This window comes from Camarhynchus parvulus, chromosome 1A, assembly GCF_901933205.1.
Source record: "Camarhynchus parvulus chromosome 1A, STF_HiC, whole genome shotgun sequence".
Taxonomy (NCBI): domain Eukaryota; kingdom Metazoa; phylum Chordata; class Aves; order Passeriformes; family Thraupidae; genus Camarhynchus; species Camarhynchus parvulus.
Genome location: NC_044586.1, coordinates 29929856 through 29954318, shown reverse-complemented (window position 1 = coordinate 29954318; position 24463 = coordinate 29929856). Strand labels below are relative to the sequence as shown.

Below are 24463 nucleotides of genomic sequence, written 5' to 3'. Positions count from 1 at the left end.
TATGACATGAAATATCTCACAAGTAATTCTACAGGATATTACTATGTATCACATCAGTGTTAAATATCAGACTTTAAATCACCACATGTAGTAAATCTTGGGGGAAGGGGGCAGAGAGCACAAAAGCTAAATTAAATGAGCTCCTACTGCCTTAGCTATTACAACAAGCTGTACGGGCCCTAATGAGCAAGGTATCCCTCTGCATAGGAATTATATGCATGAAAGTCTGCCCTGGAGAATCAACAATTCAAAGCAGCAGGGCAGGCATTAAAAGGAGACAGTATTGACCATTAAGTAGGACACCTGACAGCTGAAAAAACAAAGAGTATCTTCTGTTTTAACTCCAAATTAAACACTGAGATAACAAATCAGGAGTTGGGAAGGCATTCAGTCTGCCAAATTTATAAAGGGAACAAACACAGTGGCAGTCAGGAGTAATTTCTAAATGTTTGGCTTGGTTGCACAACAGTCAATCTGCTTATTCGTAACCCCAAAAATAAGAGCAGTTTCTGAAGAAGTGTCATCTATAAAAATCTAAACCTGAGAGAGTAAGTTCCCTGACTTAATGTGAAGCAGCAGTGCATACATTTCCAATGCTTGAACTGATCTAACTTCCATCAGCTTCATGAATTATCAAGTCTAAGGAGAAGCTTAATATGTAGGTTATGTGTCCCAAATAACTTAATCCAAAATGAAAATGGGCTCTGAAATTAAGTAGTATACTGATTTCTTTGTTATTTCTTCTGACTAATTAAAGTGAAAGCTATTTAGAGGGGGGAAATAAACTAAACTATTGTAAACTATTTACTGTAGATTGTTTTAAATTGGTGTTTCTCAACACCAGCATGTGAACCCAATCAACTGAAGATCATTTCATTTCCTTTGTTAACATGTACTGAGTTAACTAACTAACTTTTATGAGTTCCCCCATGTGCTGGAACAGAAGATCCCTAGATACTAGATTTTTTTCACTTAAAATAAGCACCTCTACAATATATACCAGTAGGCATCACTGGTTCCTGCACCAGAAAGGTAAAAACTGATACTCAAATTTCTAAAGCTTATTCATGTCCTAATCTCATTAAGAAAATAAAAGAAGTTGTTCTTTTTCTATAATTGTTTAAATGGACTCTCATTCAGATACACAGGTAGATATTATAAGAAAGATTTAGGGGCAAGGGGTGAATGAACAGATGACACACATAACTTCTTCATATTTTGCCAAGAGATTAGAATACTAAGATAAAATTAAAGAAGCTGAAAATTTGAAAGGTAACTACAAATACAACATTCCAGTATTGCCAACTTCAAAGAGGTTTGAAAACTCCATCAAGCTGCACTTACAACTTAATTATTGTGCGCTTGACCCTGGAGGTTTTCCACATTGCAGAAATTAGATCTCTGGCACTAGTTGATTGGCATTTCCAAGGTAAGCAAGTACATCAGTGCACTAAATGTATTTTCCCCCCACCCTCCAAGAATCTGCTTACCTGCACAACAAATGTCCCCAGCACAATAGAACAGAAGATAGCGTTGTTAAAGATTCCTTCAAAAACATTTCTTTCACCATGAATCTTTCGGGCATTAATTTCATTAAAAAGCTGCATCATCACAAACGTATTAAATACTATAGTATAATGCTCTGAAGGAGGAGCATGCAGAGGCGCATTTCTTCCACTGTCAATGTCAAAAATTTTCTCACCTGTATATAAAAGGTATTTATGAACAGCCTGATTAGTGTCTTCACACACACACTACAGCAAAGAAAATAGTTTTAAAAAAACACCTCCCTACAACATTCAGAATAACTCTGTAAAGCCTCACTATTCTTACCAGCAAACAGGAGTGTGAAGACCACTACAAGCTGGTAGAATGCATGACCCAAAATGTTCTTCATCATTGTACGAGAAATCAAAGGTTTGTTTCTACCATAAGGCTTCCGCAGCAGAAGAGCTTCAGTGGGTGGTTCTGTTGCCAGGGCAAGAGAAGCTAATGTGTCCATTATGAGATTTACCCACAGCATCTGCACGGCTTTAAGTGGAGAATCCTATAAAAATAGATACATAAACCCTCCAATAGAAGTGCAGAAATTGCAGCTATTAAAGGCATCTATCATACAATATCGGGATGTTCTGAATAGCATTATGATCTTTGGACTACTGTTTAAGTGAAAGTTTGAACTCAAGAATTAATCAATCATGACTCTTTCAACGTCTATTAGCTGAAACAATTACCCACTGGTACGTACTTGTGTTATGCATGCTCCTGTAAAAGCAACAATTACTGCTACTACATTGACAGTAAGTTGGAACTGAAGAAATTTGGAGATGCTGTCATAGACATTTCGTCCCCACATAACTGCTTTAACAATACTGGTGAAGTTGTCGTCTGTAAGGATAATATCAGAAGCTTCTTTAGCTACGTCTGTTCCAGCAATACCCTGATAGGAAAAGAAAAACATTATGAAATATAACAGGATGCACTGACATTTTATGACAAAAGCTATTATGCCCTTGGTCAGCATTCACTTGGATGCACAACTTCTGAAGGACTCCTTTAACATAAGCATATAAAGGCCTATTGAAACAAGTTCTACTTGAAAGTCTTGGAAAAATGAAAACAAAGTAATGCTCTCTTTAAAATAAAGACCTTAATATAAATTTGAGAGTTGACAGTAGAGACACGTTAACTTCTCCCAAAGAAATGTTACTGAACCCTGTTCAAGCTGAAGGCCACCAGATGGTGCAGTGCTACAGTTCAAGCTCTGCCCTAATTATTTTGTTGTATGGATTCCAGCAGCAGGCAACACATGTGCTTGCAACACAGTAGGACCACAAACATTACCAAAAGCCTTTTGCAGAAGGGCATTAGCATTGAACAGTAGACTATGCAATGGAATTGCATATGCATTGCAAAGCAACATGACATTCTTAAATTTTAAGCACTTCTAGTCTCCTACAGTACCCAAACAACTGTGTTCTGCAATGATGCCTGAAGACACGTACTTCAAAAAAATCTTAATTTTTCTTTTGGCATTCCAAGTCCACTAACTCAATAGCAAACTTAATGATCCCTACTCTTGATATATCATTTTGTCAAGGAAATGAGTCACTTGCACAGCTATGTGTACACCTTAAAAGGTACCTTTAGACATCATATGGTATATTTTAAGTGCTATTTACATAAGCAGTTAGAGAAGATAGTTCCTTACACTGATGAACACAGACAGCAACTGCAGGAAACATTCAAAACAGATAAACAAATCTGCCCCTGACAGGGGCAACTACAGCAGCTATACAAAGATACTTGTTACAACAAGACTGTTACAGTCTAGAGAACATTTCATATGTACCTGTCAAATTTTTAAGTTATGTTTTTGAAAAGAGTTCCTTGAGAATGATGTGAAATCTCTTTCCCATTTTTTCTTTCAGGAGCAGAATCTGAGTCTGTCCTTCTTTTTCTGCATGTGGTATAGGAGAGTGTGGTCTTCATTTTTTTCTTTCCTTTCAATTGCTTTAAGACTACAGTGAGCTGCCATGACCAAAGTGTACCTCTTACATTTAAGACTGAGGAGGAATCCTGTGGCACAAGGAAGCTTGAGGAATCTATCTTACTCTGTGTCTTGAAAGAAGCTGAAACCCACATACTTAAAGCATGAGTCTATGCAGTATAAGCACTTAAAAGCCAAGACACCGTTTGGCAGCCATGTGAAAGGGTAGCAAGAGAAAGCCATGTAATGTAACAAATCATCCAGACAAGTGCAGATCCTACACTATCATAAAATGCTGTTGCTTCAATTGTACTTCAGATGTACAAGATATGGCCTCCAAAGCCATTTTGAACATCAACTGGCAGTCTCTTTCATTATGGTCTTCCTGCTCATGAAACAATGTTCTTCAATCTGAAGTGATTTGATAAGTCATTGATAAAATACTGAGGATGCAAAAAAAAAAATCCTACCATAGCAAATCCAACATCTGCCTTCTTCAAAGCTGGACCATCATTGGTACCATCACCAGTTACTGCTACAACTTGCCTCTGGTCAAAGACAGTGCTGTCAATTATACCTAAAATAAAATGACATACAAGTGTTATAGTTATAAATTAACAACACAGAAAAGACTTAGCCTGAAAGAGAAACCCAGGTTTTGTCTTTATCAGTCATAAAACAAAAAACAAACAAACACAACAGTCACCAAAAACAGTTCTTATTTGCTCTACCTCTCAAGCAGAAAAGAAAAAAATCATTTGGAAACATCTTCACAAGCATTTCCCATTGCTCAGTCCTAATTTTTTTTTTCCTAGAAGCACAGGGAAAAAAATCCAACTTAAAAGCTCAGAGAATTTTTACCTACCTTTTACTAGAGTGTGTTTGTCAGTGGGAGAAGATCTTGCAAGAACACGAAGCTTTGGCCAAATTTTATCTATTCGCTCTTGCTCAATCTGCAGAAAGAGCATTGGTTGTATTTTACATAGGTAGGAAACTTAGAGTATCTGTTGTTCTACTTGCTGAGAGAGTCAGTATGCTTACCTCTCCTTTTTCATTGCGTATTCTCCTGTTAAAGTCTTTGCCCTCTAAACACAGGAAGTCTTCACCAGGATTCAGAATACCACATTTCAGTGCAATAGCACGAGCAGTGTTAATGTTATCACCAGTGACCATACGTACAGTTATGCCTGCACGTTGGCACTTTTTTATTGCATCAGGTACCTGTAAGCAAGGAAAAACCCCACAGGCTCAGAGACTGTGCATTAGTTAACTAAATCTAGACGTGTGAGTGAAAGGAATGTTTATGGCTCAGTACAGGATAACTGCTATTTTAAAATTAAGACTGTAGTTATGGAACATTAAAAAAAAATTAAGTAGCATACCACAATTCTTTTCCTAAAAACCACACAAGCTGCAATTCTGGCAAGGGGCTTTGTGCCACTGCTATATCTGTTCCGCTCCCTCCTGCAATTTTTCAAATACTACAGTATTCAAAATACCACAAAAATCCTCATGACATATTAGGTTGTACTGAGTACTGACATTTTATTTATGATTATGTGAAATAAACTACAGCTCATACGCCACTACTTCATCAGTAACTTTTACTGTGAAGTGACAGTAGTGCAGATTAGCCCCAATTTCCACATGCATATGGGCATAAAAGATTTCACTATTGAAAAACCTTACACCTCAACCACAAGCCATACTCCTTGCCCCCAGTTCTCAGGCGACAAGCTCACCTCTCTCCACATTCCCCATGAGAAGCTGGTAACAAGCACAATGGCTAATCTTATCCAAACCAAAAGTCCTAATACTCCAAGTGGTAAAAAAATAAAAAGTTGTTTCATTTACTGAGATCCTGCACAGTAAGTACCTTAAGTTATTAGTTTGTACAGAGCTTCAGTAACACAGCATAAGTGACATTAAGTAGTTTTAATCTGCTTTTATAGCTCCATTAACTTTCCCTTTAAGAAATTAGATTTTCATTTATTAACTATGCTTAAGGCATACAATAGCAGTTCAGTTCCTTTTACTCTGCATGATGAAAAACATGAATCCCGTGTAACAGAATAACTGCAGCTTAGCTGGTGACCCTACCTCAGGTCTCACAGGATCTTCAATCCCAACAACAGCAATGCATGTCAGACCAGTAACAATATCATTTTCATTGTCCCACTCTGGCTCAGGTTCCCCTGCTGGGAAGTCTCTGAATGCCAGGCAGATGGTTCTGAGACCTTCAGAGGCCATTGGCTCAATTACAGTTTTCACAATATCATCGCGGTCCCTAGGTCTAAATACCTTTGGTTCTCCATTAGCACTCAGTATTTTGAAGCACCTGGAAAGAAAGGTTTAAACAGTTATCAAATTTTAACCAGAAGTTCAACTCACTCTTTAGCATATCAGTCAAGTCCAATAAGTTTCTATAAGCTGTGTTTTTGCTAGACCCTAACACACAGGCACAAAAAGCCAGTAGTGGTATCTCTCTAAGGTAATCTTCTCCAAATGCACTTTCTTCAGTTGCAAAACATACTTTCTGTAGAAAGTTAAACTGAGCCAATCATCCTAGGATGAAAGTAATGCCCGACGAATTTCACACACAAACATCAGTTACCTCCCAGAAGTATCCATTTCTCCATTGTATGTAAACAGACTGGTGTCTGCACTGGTTGAGTCAGGCAATCCAGTTTCAAGCTCAGCAAAATAATCCCACCTTGTTAACAGCAATACAGTCTCAGAAGTAAACACACTTTCAGAACACTCATGAGCTGCTTGAACAGTTGCAAGCATTAAATTTACAGCACTATAAGCAAACTTAGGTACTGCTACCCTTAAGAATAAAAAAGTTTGCAGCCTTTGCCCTTCCCCCCCAATCTAAGTGCAGAGAATTCAGAGAGCATCTGGTATGTGAGACAATGTGAAATATTAAAAACAAATATTGAAACTGATTAAAATGTTTGTATAGGAGACTGGATTCACTACTATGCACTCTAGCATTTCAATACTTGCTCCCCTAATTACGTTTCTTCATGCCAAAGATGCCACTGCTTTCACGGAGAGCATATATACTTTATGAATATTGATGCCATGAATACAACACTACCAATGATTTGAACAAGAAATTAAATCTTGCTCATGGGCTCTTTGCAAAGTTTTGCCATAAAGTAATGCTATTAAAAATGACAAGTGTTACAGTTAAGTGTATGGTCCAAGGATTTAGGGAATTCCCCTAAAAGTTTCCACCTCACACAAAAAATTAAAATGAAGCAGTCCCTTAGAGCTTCAAAATTCATATCATAACTGAAATTCAAAGTCTGTGTGAATTTTATGATTTTACTTATCGGTTCAAATGTCAGCAATCATTAAGGATATCTAGTGTTAGCTGCAATCATAAGGCTGGTGACCAATTTAAACATTCCAATATGACTAAATACACATAAATAAATTCCATGCAAAACCGCACTGGAACTCATTTCAAATATTTGACTTAGTGATAAGGAAAGAAAAAAGAAAGTGCTTTACCTGCAAAAGTTTCTGCACTTCTACACTTACTAGTGATTCATTTGTGCCTTATAAATGTTCATGTTTAAGTTTCACTATTCAAGTGTAGTTATATATGTTGAAATAGAGAAGGAGCAGCACAACTGACAAACCAGATTACAGGTACTGCATAGGAAGCAGATTATGATGGCTATATCTTTGTCCAATTCAGTGTATACTCTGAAGTAGTTTGCTATTTGAACACTATTCCTGTAATATCCAAATCAGTCTAGGTTTTCTTGTTCTTTGCTAAATGCTCTTATTATCTATTTTGTTATTTCAGTTACTAAGTCAAGTGGACCATATGAGTCTGGGATGACTGAGTTCTAGCAGCTTCTACAGTTCAGTTGTCCAATATTGTAAGTTACAAAATACTTCAGAAGGTGTAAGTAATGTGAATATAGGCCCATCTATTCATTGATAAGGTTGGCTTTAAAATGTAGCTTTGCAAAAAAAAAGATTTTAAGTTTCATATCAAGAACAAGAGTCCTTTAAAGATTGACATTTTGTTCTCAGCAAAAAGCTGAGGAGAAGGAAGAGCTCATATTTTTTCTTTAGTATATTAGTACCTTCCTAGGTAATGATTTGGGGAGCTATTAACAAGCAAAAAAGTAAATTTAACTGATGAATATAATCTATGTGCTACTCAGACTAGAAATACTTCGACATCAGAACCAAAACAGGCCTGGCTACCAACTGCTGTTCCTAAAGAACATGATGCATACATGTGTGACATCTCTCCTCACCTAGTTAGGAGTTACCACAGCTGACTTCACACCTATAAAGGTTTGTCCCAGTGGTACCTAATCGCTCACTAAGTCTAATCTCATCCTAATAAATCCTTTCTAGGTGGGCAGATGGATAAGGAAGCAATTGCTTTGTCACATTAAAACCCCTCAAGTGGCTCGAACATTCAAGTTCAAGCTCCTGTTAAAATTATCAGCTTCAACAGAAAGTTGCACAGTCTAAGCAGTAATATGCTAAAAGTAATCACTCTTCAAAGGTACAAGCCCTTCCTGGAATTTAGGCATATCAATTGATAGGACTTTACTATAAGGCAGGTGAGCATTTTGATCAACCACACCTAAAAGTAAAATAGTTTAACTAAAGAATGATGACCATCTCTTTCTCTTTTCTTTTGTTTTGAGGGGTAGGGCTGGAGTGTTTGAAATGCTAATGGCCGATCTTACTGCAGAAAGTCAAACAACAGGAGAACAGGAGGAGACAAGCTGTGAAGCTGAAGGGTGTAGGACTGCTGCCCTTATCTGTGATTTGATAGTCTGTGGAATACTTGTCTATGTTGTTTAGCATATCAGTCTCTCCACCTATCACAACACATAGCAAAAGTTAAGTGCTGAATCACAGTAATAGTCATTCTTACTTTTTAAGAACTATCTCAGAGGCACCTTTACTGAATATCCGGAAACTGCCATCAGAGTTTTTCAACACGGTACTCATCGATTTTCTAACAGAGTTGAAGGTGTACACTTTGTACAAATCCTCTTCTGGTATCTCATTTCTTACATCCTGATAATCACGTTTTAAATCCAAGAGCAATCCCAGCAAGGCACATTCAGTTTTATTTCCAACATGACGTGGTAGGCCACCTTCCTTTTCAGGAGGCTGCAAGAAGAACAAGAACCATCACTGATTAGGTTAACTTATAAACCACTGAAGCATAGCACTTAAAACACAAGGAAGGACAAGCTTAGTTCTGGGATGGGGAGGTTTTCTTTTTCAGTAATTACTTAATAAATTCCTATGAGTCATAATCTAAAGTCATATGCTGCTTTTTAAAAGTAACTTCTGTACCTATTTAGGACCTTTCAGTCCTTCAGAAATCACCCATTAAGTTTGTATCAATCCCAACATGACCTTTCTAAAGGGCATTTTCCATTACTTTAAATATTTATCTGATCAATTGAGTGTAGACCCTGAACAATTGTTTTGGATTTTAAAAGTACAGATAAGTTCACATATACTGACTTCAGCAAGCTAAATGGCATTATTTCTGCTAAATTAAAGTATCCTCTCCTGTAATAATTCTCCAATGACTTAGACTATGACCACATCACCTGTTAGCCTTCTTCTGAACAAACTAAGCATTTAAGCTTCTTAAGTCTCACTACAAGTTCTGTTTTCCAGGCCATGGCCTATTTAACTGGAAAGAGTTCAGAAACAAGTTTCCAATCCTTTAATACCAGAAAAAGTTTCTTATCTCAACAATGTGGGTTATGCACATGCTAGTCCTGCAACTAAAGAAGTATTTATCTCAAAATATTTGAGTTTATATATGCATAACACCACAGTATTTTTTGAAGCAAAATATGGAGAAGCACTTACTTCATCTGATATGTCTTAGGTGGCTAGAGCTGAACTACATTAATCATAAGTCAGTGGTCCATTTTCATTGTTCAGAGCTGCAAGATTTTGAATTTGGCTGTACTGAATACTCACACTTTGAAAACATTCACTTTAATGTGCGGTTTGAGACACCCAGTTCTGGGTGCCCCAGTATGAGAGATACCAACATCCAGGAGTAAGTGCATCCATGGCACACAAGGATAATACAGAGACTCAAGCACCCGACATACGAGGATGAGCTTCAGTCAGGAGAAGACAACACTCTGGGAGAGAAACTTTTTGATGTGTATTGAATGTCTGAATAAGGCACATGGCTGGAACAAGGCTAAGGACTGTCTGGCCAGACCTTCCTAGTGGTGCCCAGTGAAAGTACAACAGGCAATGGATCCAAACTGAAGATCTTGAAACTCAATAAGGAAACACCTTTTACTCTAGGGGTGATAAAATACTTGATCAGGCTGCCCAAAAGGTTGCAAAGTCTCCATCCTTTGAGATTATTAAGTGCTGGGTGAGTGCCCTGAGCAATGTGCTCTAGCTGACTTCACTTTGATCAGGAGGAGTGGGTCAGAGGCTCTCTCAAGAGGTCCCTTTCAGCCCTCTCTGATTCTGCAAAGCAGCCTAACTTTACTGCAGTGGATGTAATTCAGTTAAAATTGTAGTAATAAGGGACTTGGTCAGCTTACATACAGCTACCTTGTTCTTGGTATAGAAAGAGCTTTAGAAGACAGACTGTGAAACTCCTCATGTGCTGTAACTCATTATAGAATTTCCATCTTGTTTCAGAGAAATCAGTGCTGTCAAACTTTATGCGCTGCCTCAAGTACTTCTATTGTGGAAATTCTTGCAGACATACCATTTTTATAGGCTGATAAGTAGCTTTTGAACTCAGTTTTCAGTGCTATTTGTGTACAAAGCATCCATAGTGGAGGCTTCTGCAAAATCTTGACATGCTAATTCATTTACTAAATCTTACTTATTATTTTTACTGCCTGAAGAATGTAAGTTATACATGTTGGAATAACTATAGCAAGGAACCTATGTTTAGAGATTTAGAAAATAATGCACACAAAATGTTAAATAATCCACTAGGTAAAATCTGTAACAGTCCATTAGTCTTTCATTTCAAAACATTTTGCAAGTTTCAAATAAGATTTTGGCAAATATGTTACAATTCTAAAGCTTACAAACTTACACAGCAGTATCTGGAATAAAAATCCATCAAAATCCTTACCTATAGTTACATTTTTTCATTATATTTTATTTAATGTACTACTCTTCAATATTAATAGTTTAATATTTATTTTCAAATGGTGCTCAAATCCAGGCAAGACACTCTTCAAGTGGCATAAACAGCCCCACTTATAAAAACAAACAACTGTGAACTTGAAAGGAAATTATCTTGAGATGTTATCTTTGAATTATCAGTTCTAACTGAAATAAATTATTTTTTCCATTAAGTTTCAAATGAATGGTTGAGCAGTTTACAGCAGGTACAAGATACCTTACCCTGCATTGTGCCACACATTTACACCGAAATGGCCTGTGGCCATCAGACAATTTGCATCTTTTGAGGAAGTTACTCAGTTATCTTGATTGGAATTAAGAAATCAACTTACCAGTATTTTGGAAGTATAAGCACAATTAACAGAAATTCCTGTCACAAGATAAGCCATAGTTTTCTCTGGAATAGCTTCTGGTTCTGGAATTTTTTTATAATGTTTTTCATTGATGTAGGCTTGGACCACTGTCATTCTGTTCATAGTCAATGTTCCCGTTTTATCTGAGCAAATGGCTGTGGCATTGCCCATAGTTTCACATGCGTCCAGATGTCTCACCAAGTTATTATCTTTCATCATTTTCTAAGGAAATAAAAGCAGTTAACAGCAATCCATGACCATTACTTGACTTCAGAAATTCTCATTTATGGGATCCAGCCTTACACAGCACTTTCAGAAAACACTCAGTCATTAAGTTATCTGGCATATTTCAGAGGAAGAACTTGCAGCTGCCACTTTCTGAATAGATCTCCTGAAGTCCATTATGTCACAGTAAGCATCATTTTGAACAAGGTACATAAGTACAATCTTAATCCCCTGTACCTTCATGTCACACTGACTATTGATACTATTCAGATTGTTAGGAGAAAACAGTTTATAACAATATTTAGAAATTGAGAAGAGGTAAACTTTGAACTTTACCAGATACAATGATTAAAAAATGTTTCTGCTTACAAGAAAAGTCTAATGCAGCTTATTTGGTCTATCTGAAGATCAGATAATACTGATTTCAAAGATCCTAAATTCAGACTTATAATCAAATACAAATTGGGAACCTAATGTTTCAACTAAAATAGTGAGGGTTACATGAGTTTCATAGATTAAATATCACTTTAAATTCTTTCCTTAACAGGCTTCTATAGTACTTTCACCTCTTAGAGGAAGATAAATTTCAAATTATACAGTAAGGCTATTACTAGTAAGTGCTGTAAGCTATGAATTTAGAACACAGCCTAAGCACCCATTGTGTTTACAAATAGATTTTAGATAAATAATCAGTCTCAGCACGCTGATACAGTAAGAAAATTAAGAACACAAAGAGCTTAAGTTAAAAAAAACGTGCTGTATAGTAAGCAGAAAACAAAATGCTTTACACTAGTTAGTCTTCCAAAAAAAAAATCAATCCAGAAGCTTTCATAGCAATTTTTTAATGCAACAGCTAGGTAGTTCACATTTACAGAAAAGTTTGTTATTTACAAACGCTAAGACATCTGTTTCTTGTAAGCAAATGCTACAATGCTACATACTGAACCCATTTATCTTTAGCTGGTGACAACAGGCTGGCAATGCTCACCGTTCTTGTCAGTGTGTATTCATTCAAAGATGAAGAAAAGTATTGCAGGAGAAGTCTTATGCAGTTCAGAAAACAAGAAAAGCTTCTTCCCAGTCTAACATAAATATATATATCTGTGATGCAGCAGTAAAACTCAGTTTGTATTTAACAGCCGATGAATATGTCCACCTACCTTAAAAAAAAAATCTATTTGCCCTCTACCCACTTACCTTAACAGAGTAAGCCAGAGATATAGTGACTGCAAGTGGAAGACCTTCTGGTACTGCCACCACCAAGACTGTAACTCCAATAATGAAGAACTTCACAAAATACTGAATATAAATTGGGGTACATTCAGCAAGCCAAGGTCTCTTCTGAACCCAGAAGGTATCAATTACAAAATATAACACAAGGATAATGACTGTGATTGCAGACATCAACAAACCTTGTTAAAAAGAGAATAAACAGTTTTAAGAAATTGTTTCAAATATTTAGCAATACAGACTGTAGATACATGCAAATACTTCTGCCCTTATACAAGCTAGATTAGAACTAAGGTTTCAAACAAGCAAGTCAAAACATGGAGGCAGCTCTCAGAGGTGTTCCCGCTTCCAATGCAAGTATTTCCTCATGCATTTCACCTAGAAGTACCTAGAAATCTTTTTTTTTTCTCCAATTTAATTGAAAAGCATGGAGCTAATTAGTAACAGGACAGACCAATATGTAAAGTCAATTGACTAAGCAGAACAAGAAGTGAAAAAATTCAGGAAGCCTTCACCAATTTTATGCTGACTGATTCAGTAGAGTGCTTCAGTGCAGTCTCAAAGCAGGAGGACAGGCAAATCCATGCATGAAGTAGATGAGTATTAAAGCTGTGTGGGGAACTACAATGGGTCAAAAGGTACATAAAGGAACATAACACCTCTTGGAAGATATGAAAAAAAAATCTTTGATGAGGACAGTAGTTTACAGTACACATATAATGGAATTTGTTTATCTCACTTAAAAATTAATATCACCATACACAACTGCAGAGTGCTACAGCTAAAAGTTTCATTGCTCCATTTCAAGCTGTAAGTGTCTGACCCAGATGCTAAAGTCAGCCCTTCTTGAGTCATGAGCTGGGCTAGAAGTCTTGACATTCCTTCCAGTCTGAACCTTTCAACAATTCTACATGGACTATCCTGAAATATTTGAATTAAACCACTATACACTAGATAATATAGCCTAAATTTTATAGTGAACTTCACTGTTGTTTTAGCCTACTTTCAGGCAGAAACAATCAACCAAAGATTTTGACAAGGCAGCTGAATATTAGCTGATAGAAAAGTAGGAAGTCAATAAGGCATATGTATCAACAAGGCATATGTTAAGTGGAAAATTCTAAGCCTCTGAAAGTACTAAAGATAATCTCATTGACTGTACCACATTTTCCAGGCTTCACTCAATTTACAGTTCTCTTGGTACATTGCTAAATGCTACGTCTAACCTAAAAAGATCTTTCATAACAGTTGTCCAATGTACGAAGCTGGAATTTCCCCTCCTAGAAACTGGCACTTGAAAGCCTGACTCTATTTAAACTAAGGAAAAATAAAAGCCATCCACATGACAGAGCCTGAGATGCCATCAGCATACTCAGGCACAGCAGCATACTTACAAGCATTAGAATTTTGCACTTAAGTAGCCAGCCTTGAGTGGTTTGATTATTTTATCTCCTCACAAACTATGCATGTTCCAACTTTTTTTAACATTACATCAACATAAGGAGAGTACCAAGACGTTGTACCTGCTTTGCCAATCTGAACTGCAAGCTTTGTGAGTTTGCCTTGGAGAACTGACTTTTCCTTCTTTGGCAAGTTTGCTTTCTTCTTGTCTTTCTCATCTCCATCTCCACCATCCTCACTCTTCAGCGGCTGCATTTCCATGGCTGCACCATCCTGAGCTTTAGCTAGAAGTTAAAATCAAAAAAAAGTTTAGTCATTGGTGAGTCTTTCAAATCAAGGTTACCTAAAAAGCTTAATACCCAGCTCCACTAAATATAATAGCACTGAGAATTATCTTCTATCCTGAGAGGCCATACTATACATGAATGTTTAAATAAGTGTATTGTGTATAGCTGATAGAATACCAGGTTCAGTGAAGCAGTTGTTTTGGGCAGATTCACTTATACCATCCTTACCATAAGAACTTTGGATATAAGCATTCAATATGCATTTTTATAGGGAAGTCTGTATTCACCTACACTCTTAGAAAACAGAGACTTGCAAGAAAGAATCAGGGAACCTGCATTTACCTTTGTTACGGTTTTCAACAGCTCCATCTTGCTTTTTACCTGTCAGAGAGGGAAACAAGTTGTGTTTTAAGCTGGCTGTGCAGAATTCATTATTTTATTTATGTTTTTACATAATAACTACATTACTCTGCTAAAACAGGAAACTGCATTACAAAAAAGTAAAACATGTAAGTCTGTTCACAGAAACAGCTCATGGCACTTTTTGGACTTTACTTTTCTCCTACCAGACAAGACTGATGCAGTGTTAATCTACCATGGTTAAGTTTGCACAAATTACTTATACTGACACTTATGGCTTGTGAGGAAAGCTTCACAAAAGACATCCTGACATGTTTTTCTAGGAAAGATATTTGTGACAATTCAGTGATTCTGGTGGCCTCCATCTTGCTGTATTCCTCCAATTCTTGCCACCAGAATCTGACTACCTCTGTAAATAAACTGCAGGGTCTCACTTTGAGAATCAGTGCTTTTGTACAACATTGCAGAAGCTACTGTGGTATAAAATACTCATAAATCCATAGCAAAGCTTAGTGGAGGTACAGCACTGGATTACTGGATTATTATTTACACAAACATAAGCATAAATCTGTATGCAATGTAACATACATCACAGTGAGAATAGCTCAAGTTCATAATAAAATATCACTCCTACCTGTGTTCAGAAATGAGGCTCAACAAGAGATCGTAAAGAAGGACAGTGAAATAATGACAGAATTTAACAAGTGAAATATTAAAGGTTGGAAGACTAACACATCACGTGTTGGTTTTGGGGGCTTAGAAAGTGACAAACTTTATTTTTAAGTAGAGAAAGCAAGGGTTATATTGTGATAACCTGAAATGAAAGCACAAAATTGAGCAATTTAGAACAATACCCAAACATTTTCAGGATTACTGGTAATTCACCAAGTCTTTGGCCTTAGGTTATGTAGACCAAAATTTACAACAGTACTCAAGTAGAAGAAAATCAAATTATCAACCAGCCCGTCTGGCATGACATTTAATATCTCCACTACACCATTACTGTAGACACACTCTGATTTCTATACATAAGATTTCTCCCAGCGTTCTCACAACAGCTTAACAGGAAAAAAAAAATGTTCATTTTCTCTGGAAGATGCCACCTCAGACTTTTTAGGAACTCATCATTGCTTCCTGATTTTGTATTTCTTCTCCCCTAGTTCCTCTCTTCCTCTTTCAGGAGCGAAGTTCTACATTTGAATTACTTGCAACTGCTTGTACATACATTTGCTTTCACTCTGAACTGTGCCATATACAGCTGGCTAAATATAGTCCCTATAATCTCCTTAACATTCACAGAGAAGGTAATTTAGTTTAACCCAAGTTTTATCAAGGAGAATCTTATTAGGCACCTAACTTAAGGGAAAGAGGAACCTCTCTATCTTGAGAGACAAAAAAACTCCACTAGTGTTTGGGTCCTAGGATACACCAAAACACTGCTTGTCAAGAGACTTCTGCTTTTAGAATAATAAACACTGGCAGAATATTAATAAAAGCTATAATCCACTCCATATCTCCTGTAGCAGCCGGTACTGTTATTTGTTTCCTTCTCCTTCCTCTGTAAGGGGAAGTCACAGGATGGCAACTGCTTCACACTAATGACTGCAAGTGTGGCAGGTCAGCTTTTACTTTTTGCTGTCATGCTTGAGCTTGAAACTAACTTAAAACTTTCAATTCTTCTTGTAATAATTTTTCTAACTTGTAAAGAAACTCACTTTTTTCAAGTTTCAAGAAGGGTCAGAATTGTAAAGTATTTGTGGATTAGGACAAGACGAAAAAATTTCAATCTCAATTCCTCCACAGAGCACACATTTTAGCAATTGCCTATTGAGTGTGAAAGTCTCTGAGAATCTTAAACACATTTCTGTGTGAATTTTCCATTATTGTCTTGTATCCCTCTGATAAAAAGGTCACTTATAAGTATGACTAGATACTTATTAAGTTAAACTTCATAATAACTTGTTTTCCATAAACAAGTATTTGCTATTAGACATCAATGCACCTTGAAGTTACACAGGATGAGAGTTTAACTATTTATACATGGTATGTATGGCTAGTTAGTAATTGCAAACTTTCCAAACTCTGACTGATCAACGGGATCTGAAGTTTAACTAAATTCCATGTGACAAGAGTTAGTAGCAGTGGTGCACTCTCAGGTCACTGGACCCAAGTTGTTTTTCCTGTGAAACCTACACAAGGTATGAGTTTTTTAGAAAGCTTTCTGGCTTTGGATGACTGGAACATGTTTTTATCCAGTAATATTCAAAAGTTCACCACCATCCCCACTCCCCCAACAAGGTATTTAAGATTATTATGCCTACTTTTCTTTTCCTTCTTTTCTTTTTCCTTCTCCTTCTCCTCTTCATCTCCTCCAGCCCCAAGTAAGGTAAAGATGATTCCAGTCTGAGAGTTCACACCTACAGCAGTAACCACCATTCTTCCAGAGCCTTCCATCACATGTGTACCTGAAAGATTGAATCAGGATTTCCACTGAGACGTGAGCAGGGCACAGAAGTACTTTGAGGAAGTTAGCTTTCAGCCTTGACTTTGACAAAACTCTGAGCTGTGTGTATGTACCACTGTGCTCCCCCTAAAGCTTTAGCTGCCAAAGCTATCTGGAAAGTAAACCCATAAGCAACTACACAAAATATTTGTCAGTTTTATAGGTCTGATCACTCCAACAAAGTTCTCTACTTTGTGGACTGGTTTGGGATAGTTCAAGGAGACAACCTGGATAAAAAACAATTTGCTAGTTCTAACCACAAAATTTTAAATAACCACCTTACTGCAGAAACAACCTACTTTATTGAAAAATTGTCAAATGCTACACACCTGACAGCAGCATAGGATCTCTGTCCAGAGATTTCTTAACATGATCAGATTCCCCAGTCAGCGAGCTTTCATCAATTTTGAGGTCATTTCCTTGAATGAGTACACCATCAGCTGGTAAAAGGTCACCTACGAGAGATCACTGGGTTTGTTGACTGCAGTTCCTTTTTTAAAAATAAAAGAAAGTTCAACTTTAAAAATATGTTTACCATATTTCACTTGTGCAATATCTCCAACAATTATGTCAGCTACTGGTATTTGGATGACTTGGCCACCTCTGATGACTGTGAATTTCTGTTCTTGTTCAATACGGCTCTGCAATCCCCGAAATTGTTTCTCTTTACTCCAGTCATTGAAAGCTGTTACTAATACCACACAAACTACAGATAGGAGGATTGCTGCTCCTTCAATCCAACCTGCTTCAGATTCCTCCTCTTCTTCACCAACATTTACTGATCCACATACTGCAGAAAACAGGTTTTAGATTTAAGAAAGTTCACAAAGATATTTCAACAATGAAAGTTTTGGCACACAAAAAACTTGCAGCTGCTAAACATTTTCCATGCTAGCCTTCTTTGCAATTTCACCTCTATTTCTGTAAGGGTAACATACAAAGAAGATAAAGAACCTGAAAGCTAGAGCAACTTGAAGTTAAACCACGTTGCTTATCTGAGCACAAGAGAAATTGATAGAGAGAAAGTTTCCTGCCCTTATTTTGTTAAATGATGGCATAAGAATGCCAGACTGGTAAACAACACTCTGCTTTGTCAACATATCCAACTTTACGTTTGTCTTAACAAACCAGATATCACTGCAAAAATTCAGTTAAATGAAGTCACAATCCCTTTATTTTCTGTTTAAAGTATAAATATAGCCTCATTTCTTAAATTATAAAGTTACCAGTGTCGTATCACAAATTAAAGAAAATTTCAGACTTGCTGACTCCTCAAAGAAAGCCCATGACTGCAAATTATAAATTGCTTAAATATTTGAGGCAAAGCTAAAAAAAACCCCACTTGCACAGAGACTGGATTTCAAACAATTTCTTGTTCCTGCTGCTTGCAATTTACCTTTGGTCAGAATAATACCAGATCATGACCAAGGAAATCTCATGTTGCCCTTTTAAGGCAAGCTAGAGTTTTAGCAATGTGCTCTCAATAAGGAACAATAAGCTGCTTTTCCACTGACTTACTGTCTCCCATCAGATTTACAGTACAGGCATGTTGAACCAGGAAAGTCAGTAGTATAATAATAGTAGATACCTACTTTTCAAAAAGTTTACTTACACGATTCATTTCCTCCTGGAGGCTGGTAAAAAGAAAGGCCCAAGGATACTACGGCTGCAATTTCTAATATAATTAGTGTAACGTCCTGTAGTGCTTCCCATACTAACTGAAGAAATGTTTTTGGCTTTTTAGGAGGTATAAAGTTCTTCCCAAAAACTGCTTCTCTCCTTTCTATATCTGCTGGATTTCCACTTAAACCTATGTAACAATAAGACAAAGTTAGTGACATACACATTTCACCCTCACATTAGAAGTGACTGAAGTTTCCCACTCATGGAATCAAGTCCCACTCCATATTTCAGTAACAAAACCAAAAAAGCCACATCTCAAACATAATTACGGAAGTAATACCCTTAAACCAGTCACTATAGAAAGCCAGCTCCATTTTACAATTCTCACCTTGCCAAAATAAAGTTGATGGTCTACCTGCTTAATATGTCACTTAATCTGACATAGGAACAGAGTAATAATAACAGACATACCTTTGTTCAAAGTAAACAAGTTTGCAAGACAAGACCATTAGTAGAGTTACTACTACTGAGACTGAGTAGCACCATAAAGCTTTAGCAAGACCACAGCCCGTGAAGGCAGCTCTGGTTCCCAGTGTAGGGATTCTGTATTCAGACACAACATCCTAGGATCCTAAAAGTAATGTAACATTTATAATGAGATGTTTATTATAATTAAAAATGTGACTATTATAATTATTATACTTCCATAATAATTATTATATAAAATACTATTTAAAATGGTTGAAGCTCTCTGCAGGCACCATGTGGAAAGATGCAACCACTTTTATGATGCTGCTTCCACCTGGAATGGTGGTAGTTATTTGTTCTTCTGAAGCTTCACTTTCTATCTCCTCTTACACAGAGAGAGCCCACGTTTAGCACTATGCCGGGTCTATCACCTCAGTTTTGTACCTATCTTCCTTCTTAAATGGCATTGAGTCCTCCTCTGTCTCAATTCTGGTACCATCCTTAAGGGACATGAGCAGACAAGAGTGAGGGGCCTACACGAAAACTACAGCATGTTTCAAGAACTTGCCAAGATCTTAAAAATAAAGGAATACCAAGTATTTTCAGTGCAAAGTCATGCACTCAAGGTCTTCAGTGAGCAGATCTCCTGGTTACTTCTCTAAAAATGTCCAGCTGACTAACCCACCCTTCAGAATTAAGCTCATTTTTCAAATCAAAATTGCCAAACTTCAGAGCAAAGGTCTGGGTACTTCAATCATGTTGACCCCAAGGTCATGATATTAGCACCAGCTCAAAGACAATTATTTTCTTAGTAGCAATTTTTTTAGTAGCTAACCCAGCTGCTTAGTGATAAATGCATTGCAAACATGCTCGGTAATAAATAAGAACAGTAGCCACTCCAGCTGGCTTTCATAATAAGGGGGGTTTTTAACACCTCTAACAGACATATCCAAGAATCATCACATATTTCAAGACACTTTGAAAAGGTTACTGAACTGCAAAGCTCAATTTTGAATGCTAACAACTGCTATGGAATCACTTAACTGAAAAGCAAACTATATGCAGATCTCTTCAAAAGAGAAATTAATTAAACATACTCTGTGTATATGATATATTACATTTATTTTAACAGTCTTCAATTCACCCTGAATTCATGTCTTTGAAGGTTTAATAGAAAGCAGAAATTGTACTCATTAGCCATAATCTTACACTTCTTGCAGTTCAAGCTTTAAGGTGCTTACTTTCACTCTCAACTCAAAGAGCACTGCAAGAATATTTTCAAAATCAAGCGATACATTATAGGATCTACAGAAACTCAGGACAGTGTGGTCATTCCAAAAGGCTGGGCCATATTGCTGTTTTGCAAAAGATACTACTTCTCTATTCCTTTAACATGGCAGAGTTCGGAAATTTATTTACATAACATTAGCAACATCACCCTCTTCCTCCCTTTCCAGGGTACCACAGTACAGAAGTATACAACATCAGAAGTATACAACAAAGGTCCTTGAAAAATGAAAAATGCTTCCAAATGAGGCTATATAAAGTCAAGCTACTATCAGAACCACTTAGTGAAGATTAGTAAATAAGCCTAGCGAAGACAAAAACCATTTGTATTTTTAGTATACACTATAATACACCATGCACCATTACTGAACTTGCTACATTTACCAGACAGCAGGCAATTTCACAGTTCACAATCTACAGTCCTGAGATCAAAACTACTGCCATTGTATTCTTAATTATGCGTCTTAACAAGGGCAATTTATGTTATTTGGGGTTAAGTTTGAAAAATATTAGCCAAGGGACTAGTTAATACTTCATATTCAAATTTTATTAGAAATATCTATATCTATCCAGAATATTAGACCGACTGCTGCTACTAAAGATATGTCAAACATTCATTTTGCACATTTGCATACACGTAAGCAGTAAAGTCTGTTCAGTGTCATTTTTTTATGTAATACTGGTAAAGGATTGTTCCAATTTCTCATTTCAAATCAGATAAGTTTGATCCAAATTTTGCCTGAAAATAGATGTTGTCTTACATTGTCAACAACTTCACAGTAAGAAACAGAACAAGCTGAACTCATCCAGTGTGTACCATGTCAGAACTACCTGTACTTTTCCTGTGTAGCCCCTGGCAATTACATAGTGGTAAGAGTGTCATGTCATAGAGAAAGCATCTGATTAGGAAAAAGTGTCCTAGGGCCTTGCAGGTATACACAGGAGGTTTTAGAGAGCCAGTATTAGTGTAACACATTTTCTGCAAGATCTTCCCTAGACATTTTTCCGTTGGTATTGTCTCCCTTCCTATACTTGTGGTTAGAATTTGACAAAAGCAGAGACCTAGTTCTACCTTTACAAGAGCTCTCCAGTACTACCTCCAGAAAGTTTACAGCAGGTTGCCTGACAGGGAGGCTGATTCTCATGTTGTGGTTTAGAGTCAAAATGACACCTCTGTTGGACGCTGTTCTAACTCAATTAACCTTTTCTGAGCCTGTTAACATGTTCAACTGTTGAGTCTTTGGTGTGTTTATGAGCTTCTCTTACACTTAAAAAAGGATGGCATGCTTTTATTAAGTCAGTGACAGTATGTAACTGATTGCAGTGTACATCTAAATATCAAATCCTTTTGCAAGTGAAAGGCCTTGATCACACAGCCCTCAGTACAGCACGATCAATCTGCAGGAAAGGGCATCCAACCCTTGAGTTTTAGTTCTCTGACACGTGACATGTTTAGTAACCTGCATGTTTGTTACATTAAGAGACAAAGTGAATCCTGCAGCATACAAGGTGTTTAGTGCCTCATGGCTATGTAAAATTGTATTTCCACCTAGCTTGCAGTAATGATGGACCTTTAGCCTTGCAGATCACTGTACAACAGATTTCAACTCTCAGTTCAATTCCCAGTTGTAGAAAACCATATCCCTTTTCAGAGAGAAAGGAAACTGCCTTCCAATACTATGCAACAGGTCAACAGGGTAACAAGAGCCTGTTGCTCCTGAGATGTGTTACACTGCTTATACGCTACAGTGCTTCACACACATGCACTGTACTTTACAACTGCCAAGGAACAGAAGTTTGTACTCCTCATGTTTTACAAACTTCTTCATCCTGAAATTGGTCTACTCCAATTCACTGGAAGTTCAGCCATGTCAGCTGGCTGAACAGTTTCAGTTTGGTAAGAGGAACCCAATTCATCTACTCATGATTTCAGGAGTCTGAAATCTGGCTTCAAAAGTGGATCAAGCCAAAACATGCTAAATGCAGATGTACCCAGAGGTACCTTACGGCATTAGTAGGCTGCTCTTGGTCCAAGAAGGTAAATCTTTCCAAAGCATTTCTGAAGAACAGAAAGCAACGGCTCACCAGGATTAAGACAGCAGGTACTTTGCTGCTACCAACATGACACCACATTGGTTAAAATCTATGTGAGTCCTTAAATGCAGAGACACTACAATTTACCAAAATCTTGATTTTGGTAATTCTCAATTGCTCTCAACAGCAGGACTTCACAGTAAGTTTCAGTCAATGTTTTTACATATTTTAATTTAAGTACAGTTTACTGCAAGTACTACAGTATGTAGATACTACAGTACCTTATGCAGTATGATTTTCATCTTTCACAAATACACTTAATAGTTTTTATTAATATTGGAAGAAAGCCTGCTGGAAGGTTCTCAAGAAGGAGACTTAATAAATTTATTTACTTATTTCTTCACATTTGTACAGTCTATCTTGGAGCAATAACTCTAGATAGCAAAAGCATGGTGTAGACACATTTTACAGAATGCCACTAAGTCAAACATGGTAAAGACTTCATCAGAAATGCTTATTTCAAGGGAATAAGATTGTGTAATCACTTTGCAAACCTTCTACTAAGAGTAAACACCAATGCTTCAAATTATATTGATAGTTATTTTGAACAGTTCAAATGAAATCTACAGAATTCTGATACTACAGAAATACGGCAGATTTAAAAACTAGATCCTGCTATTAAGAATCCAATAGAACACAAACACATAATCAGTTTTAAAAATTGCTGCATTAGCAAATCCAAGAACTAGGTAGCCACACAGAAGCATTAATAAGCCCTGCATTAGAATATTAAAACCCTGGGCTCTACAACAGCATGATCTGAATTGGGAACTATAGGTCATATGAACTATTTAGAAAACTGGTGCTTTCACAGTGAGTTGAACACTGCTATATTGCATTGCTGTTTCATATGTGGATGTCTACATCAATGAACTTTGTTCCAAGTGCCACTTCATTAACATAACATCTCACATGCAGCTAGACCAACTGAAAAAAACCTGCTTACTTGTTACCATAGAATACTTCTGTCTTAAAGGAACAAGAAGCAATATTTTGTTATGGTAACTAAAATGCTTTTACAAACTTTGTTCTATTAAAGAAAGAAGTTTGCTTACTAAGCCTTTTCCTAAATGGAGTTTCCTCAGTAAGTGTTAGAATTTACTTACCTTCATTTGGTGAAGTTTTCAACTTTGTACAGATGCCATGTACATCACCATAGCATTCCTGTATTTTATGCAGTGCATCTGCAGCTCGAAGCTCCATAAGAGAACGGAGCTCTGCAAGAGTAACTCCAAAATCTCCATGATTAGATTCTTTTACAGCGTTTTTTACGCTGCTGTATGCAACCGAGTTGTTTGCCATGTCACCCATGATGCATGCAGTCTTTAGCGTAGACAGTTTCCAGCAAGGAACAAAATTTCAACTCAAAGTATTTCCAAAAGAAAAATAGATCCTTTGGGTATGAAGACAGTCAGGAGAGCAGACACATCACCCAAGCAAGAGAGCCCGTCTGGAGAGATATCTTTGAGGTTGTCCCATGGTGCGTTCTGTTCCCCAAAGCCAAAAGGCATGTACAGTCTAGGGAGAGAATAGATACACATTCAGTTACATAACAGCTATACTGAAATGCATTGTAAGACAGTCCCCAGTCTTTGTACTAAGGTTACAGAACAGATTTCTTTTTTAATTTCCTATAATATTTTTAGTTTACATTCTGTGGACAAGAGCGACAAGGAAGAAAATGGATATTTTCCACCCCAAAACAACCTTGCATTATTGGATTTCCTTAAATCATTAACTTTGTAACAACTGTTGCCTTTAACACTGGCATTTTCCTTCAAATGTCCATATGGTTCATCATCAAGCAGCAACCTTTAAAAATACCTAAAATTAAATCTGTTTCCAGGGAAATGGAGCTTGCAGCATCCACAAGTGACGTCACATGGGGAAAGAACATGCTCAAGTTAAAAATTCCCACTTTCCAATGATGCCCTCACCTCAGAGTTCGGGAAGA

General features: G+C 36.9%; 1 protein-coding gene across 6 annotated transcripts in view; it reads right to left on the bottom strand.

The window, feature by feature from the left end:
* The window catches only part of ATP2B1 (ATPase plasma membrane Ca2+ transporting 1), a 60496-nt gene that overhangs the window by 9988 nt on the left and 26045 nt on the right, over nucleotides 1–24463 (bottom strand). For all 6 annotated transcript variants that reach the window (XM_030961119.1, XM_030961120.1, XM_030961122.1 and 3 more), the window contains exons 2-18: nucleotides 23616–24027; nucleotides 18650–18847; nucleotides 17573–17827; nucleotides 17367–17492; nucleotides 16856–16999; nucleotides 14517–14555; nucleotides 14010–14171; nucleotides 12454–12668; nucleotides 11011–11253; nucleotides 8412–8653; nucleotides 5591–5828; nucleotides 4532–4711; nucleotides 4356–4443; nucleotides 3961–4067; nucleotides 2249–2440; nucleotides 1834–2047; nucleotides 1491–1702 (exon numbers count right to left, since the gene is read on the bottom strand). In XM_030961119.1, the coding sequence (XP_030816979.1) occupies nucleotides 1491–1702; nucleotides 1834–2047; nucleotides 2249–2440; nucleotides 3961–4067; nucleotides 4356–4443; nucleotides 4532–4711; nucleotides 5591–5828; nucleotides 8412–8653; nucleotides 11011–11253; nucleotides 12454–12668; nucleotides 14010–14171; nucleotides 14517–14555; nucleotides 16856–16999; nucleotides 17367–17492; nucleotides 17573–17827; nucleotides 18650–18847; nucleotides 23616–23820 (3060 nt within the window). In that variant the 5' untranslated portion in view covers nucleotides 23821–24027. The remainder of the gene's footprint in view (nucleotides 1–1490; nucleotides 1703–1833; nucleotides 2048–2248; nucleotides 2441–3960; nucleotides 4068–4355; nucleotides 4444–4531; nucleotides 4712–5590; nucleotides 5829–8411; nucleotides 8654–11010; nucleotides 11254–12453; nucleotides 12669–14009; nucleotides 14172–14516; nucleotides 14556–16855; nucleotides 17000–17366; nucleotides 17493–17572; nucleotides 17828–18649; nucleotides 18848–23615; nucleotides 24028–24463) is intronic.